Below are 3,490 nucleotides of genomic sequence, written 5' to 3'. Positions count from 1 at the left end.
GTGGGATCCGGCCCCTCGGCGGGAGCGCCGCCGCACTCCCAAGCGGCGCACTGTAGCAGTGCGCCACCAGGCCGGCCCCTTCTTTTTGTTTTCTAATCTTAAAAAATCTTTAAATGCCCCCCATTTCCTTCAGTTAATAATGTAAAAAAGACTGCATTGACATGGTTAAATTCCCAGGACTCCGAGTTCTTTAAAGATGGACAAAATGGCTGGTATCATTGCTTATAAAAGTGTCTTGGAGGTCTGGCCAGTTAGCTCAGTTGGTTACAGTGCAGCTGTTATAATACCAAGGTCAAGGGTTTGGATCTGTTCACCCACAAGCAGAAAACAACAACAACAAAAAAATGCGTCTTGAACTTAGAGCTTATGTTGAGAAACAAAGGGTTTTTTTTCTTTTTATTTTTTAATTCCATTTTCCCACAAACTTTCTGAAGTCCCCTCGTATAGCTTAAAGTAAACAACATGGATAAGCATGTATGTTCCAATTTCATGTAACAAATAGCTTATATATAAATGTGCTTATGCACCAAACAAATCTGGAAGGAAACACACCCAACTGCCAACAGTAGTTACTGTGGAGTAGCAAGATGGGGACGACATACATTTTCTGTATTATATACCATGGTACTACTCGAATTCATTAAAATGTGCATCTCAATATGTATTGCTTTTATGAGTATAAACACACAGCAGCGTGGTACAGGTTGTAGTAAGCTACCATTAATGTCAGAAAGAAGAGGGGACATACACATGCTTGTACAGATACACAAGAAACTAAGAGTGCCTGTTTCTGAATAAGACTGAGGCTGGGGGTCAAATTTGGGTGTGAGTTTATTCTTCACTTAGATTCTTTTATGTTATTATTTTTTCTACTGTGCAAGTGTTACCTGTTAAAATTTATTTTTTAGTTTAAAAAGTGATGTGAAAGATGAAGTTGCATATGCTTGTAGCATTATTACATGTTTTTAATGATGTGGATACATTCTTTGTTGTTTAATAACGAAAAAAGCAGAACCCACAATTGTATATTCAATTGCAGCTACATAAAGCAAAAACTGCAGCGAAAAAGACTAGTATATGCCTGACTGTAAGTGGCTGCCTTTAGGCGATAGCACTGTTTCTTTTTCCTTTTCAATTTTTCTTATAAATTTTAGATTTCTAAATACGATTTTTGAAAAGGTGATGCATTCACCAGGGTCTTTTCAAATTTTGTACAAGCCGTGAGGATTAAAAACACAAGAAAACTCAAACCCTGTAAAGGCGTAGGGAGCCATAGTTGCAGCCAGCAAGGCAGAGGCTTTGGGAGCCCCGAGGGTGGACCCCGCTCGTCCTAACTCACACACCCAATCCCAGCGGCTCTAAGGAGCCGCGCCGACAGAGAGGCGGCAGCTAAGCTTCTAGAGTTCAAATCCACCTCCACCATTTCCTGGGGCAAGGCATTAAGCTCCATTGGGCTTTGGAATCCAAGTAAGTAAAACCGGGCAAATGGTCGTACCACCTCACAGAGCTGTGAGGAGGAAAGACAAGATGCGGAAAGCGTTTAGCAGTGCCTGCCACACAATGAGCTGCCAGGAAATGTTGTCACTAAGGCTGGACAACAAGTCCGCGCAACAGGGCCCAGGATGCTAGGGGGCGGGGGCCTATGGGCCGCCCCCCACCCTCGGTCTCTTCCTCGCCGAAGCCCAGACTCCTGCTTTCGGTCAAGGTGCAGCGGGACCCGGTAGCCCCGCCTCGGTTCGGGTCCAGAGGCCCGCGCCGCCTGGGTTCTGCCTTCCAGTCAGATAGAGCCCGGCCCCGGCCCCGCCCAGCCCCGCGGACTCCCCACCGGACACTCTGAGACCCTTCCCGGAGGATGGATGGCTCGGCGCGAGGCGGTGGGCGACCGTCAGCCGCAAGCCCCGAGAGGACACTCACCATCTCGGACCGATCCCACAGCTCCGCGTCGCCGACACTCGGCCTAGTCCCGTGGTTTTCTGCGCCTGCGCACAGCTTCCAGTCAAAACGGACAGTTCCGGCAGCCTATCAGGACCCAGGGTGGGGCGTGGTGGCGGACGAGGGGGGCGGGCGGACGAGCTGACGCTAGTCAGCTCCCCCAGGGCTCGTGAAGAATTTGCTCTCAGCTGCTCAAAAGTGAGAAGTGAAGGGGAACTTAAGCTATGGAAAATTCCGAACTCCAGCTGTGCCGAAAAGACGCTGGTTCCTGGTGTTGGAAGCTGTTTTCAACTCTCAATCGAGGTGGCACTGGAAATCCTGGGTGGAGGATGGTGGGACAGTATGATGGCGAGGGGGGCGGTTGCTGAGACCCCCTTTGTACCCAGATAGAGGCCCGGAGCCAAAATGCGCTCAAAACACGTTAAAGTCCGGAGTTGAGGCTGGAGTCAGGCATCCCTGGGCCTTCAGAGCGACCGCCTTGGGAATATTCCATGCAGTCTCTGAAATGAATTGGTCACGGCTGGCCTGAGAATTCAGCCCCACCCGTGTTACCTTAGAGAAGCCACTAAACATCTCTGTGCTTTGTCATTTTCTCATCTCTTAAAAAGGGGACCCTTCTTCCCAGAGCCTTTCTACTCCCGCAGGCAACTAAAATTTCAGAGTTCCCTAGCAGGAAATAACTTTGTGAAACCACGCTGCCATTTAGCCAAACGTGCCACGTTACTGTGCTGAACACTTATATGCGTTATCTCCAGTAACCTCAGCATAGTGAGTACTGGCATCCCCACTTCACAAATTCTGTTTCTTCCAGGTACTGGAACTGGCTGAATTCAGCGCTGATCTAACTCATTCCACAGTAGCCTCTCTTCAGTGGGGAAGGATTTGGTGCTCCTTCCACGGGTGTCTGCATGTTAAGAGGATTGGATAGTGACTTTACAGCAAAGAAACCTAGCAGACACCAGCTTAATCAAGAGATCAAAACATCAAGGTCAAGGGTTCGGATCGCCATACTGGTCAGCCACACACACACACACACACACACACACACACAAAAAGAGATCAAGATTAATATTATCAGTAATGGGACATATTGATGTCCTGTGATCCCTGATATGCGGACGCATCATCTCTGTGTTATTTTTCACAAAAATCCACAGCCTTTACCATGAGAAAACGTAATTAAACCCCATTTGATGGATGTTCTACAAAGTACCTGACCAGTACCCTTCAAAAATCTCAAGGTCATGGAAGACAAGGAATGAATGAGGAACTGTCACAGATTGGAAGAGACTAAGGAGAAAGAAAAACGACATTTGAAAAACTGGTGAAATTTGAATAATTCAGATTAGTGTTCTTTTACCAATGTTAATTTATTAGTTTTGATAAATGTATCAGTTATGTGGGATGTTAACATTGGGGAGATTTGAGGGCCGAGCCTGTGGCGCACTCGGGAGAGTGCGGCACTGGGAGCACAGCAGCGCTCCCGCCGCGGGTTTGGATCCTATATAGGGATGGCCGGTGCGCTCACTGGCTGAGCGCGGTGCGGCCGGTCTCAAAA

At 47.8% G+C, this 3,490-nt stretch overlaps 1 protein-coding gene across 1 annotated transcript in view; it reads right to left on the bottom strand.

The window, feature by feature from the left end:
- The window catches only part of DYNLRB1 (dynein, light chain, roadblock-type 1), a 21,743-nt gene extending 19,747 nt beyond the window's left edge, over nt 1–1,996 (bottom strand). Inside the window, exon 1 of the mRNA XM_008571239.1 lies at nt 1,915–1,996. Within this exon, the coding sequence (XP_008569461.1) occupies nt 1,915–1,917 (3 nt within the window). The 5' untranslated portion in view covers nt 1,918–1,996. The remainder of the gene's footprint in view (nt 1–1,914) is intronic.
- Between the last annotated feature and the right edge of the window lie 1,494 nt (nt 1,997–3,490).

Source organism: Galeopterus variegatus, unplaced genomic scaffold, assembly GCF_000696425.1.
Source record: "Galeopterus variegatus unplaced genomic scaffold, G_variegatus-3.0.2 Scaffold670, whole genome shotgun sequence".
In the NCBI taxonomy this organism is placed as follows: Eukaryota; Metazoa; Chordata; class Mammalia; order Dermoptera; family Cynocephalidae; genus Galeopterus; species Galeopterus variegatus.
Note: the sequence above shows the minus strand (reverse complement) of the source record. Positions and strands in the feature narration are given on the sequence as shown.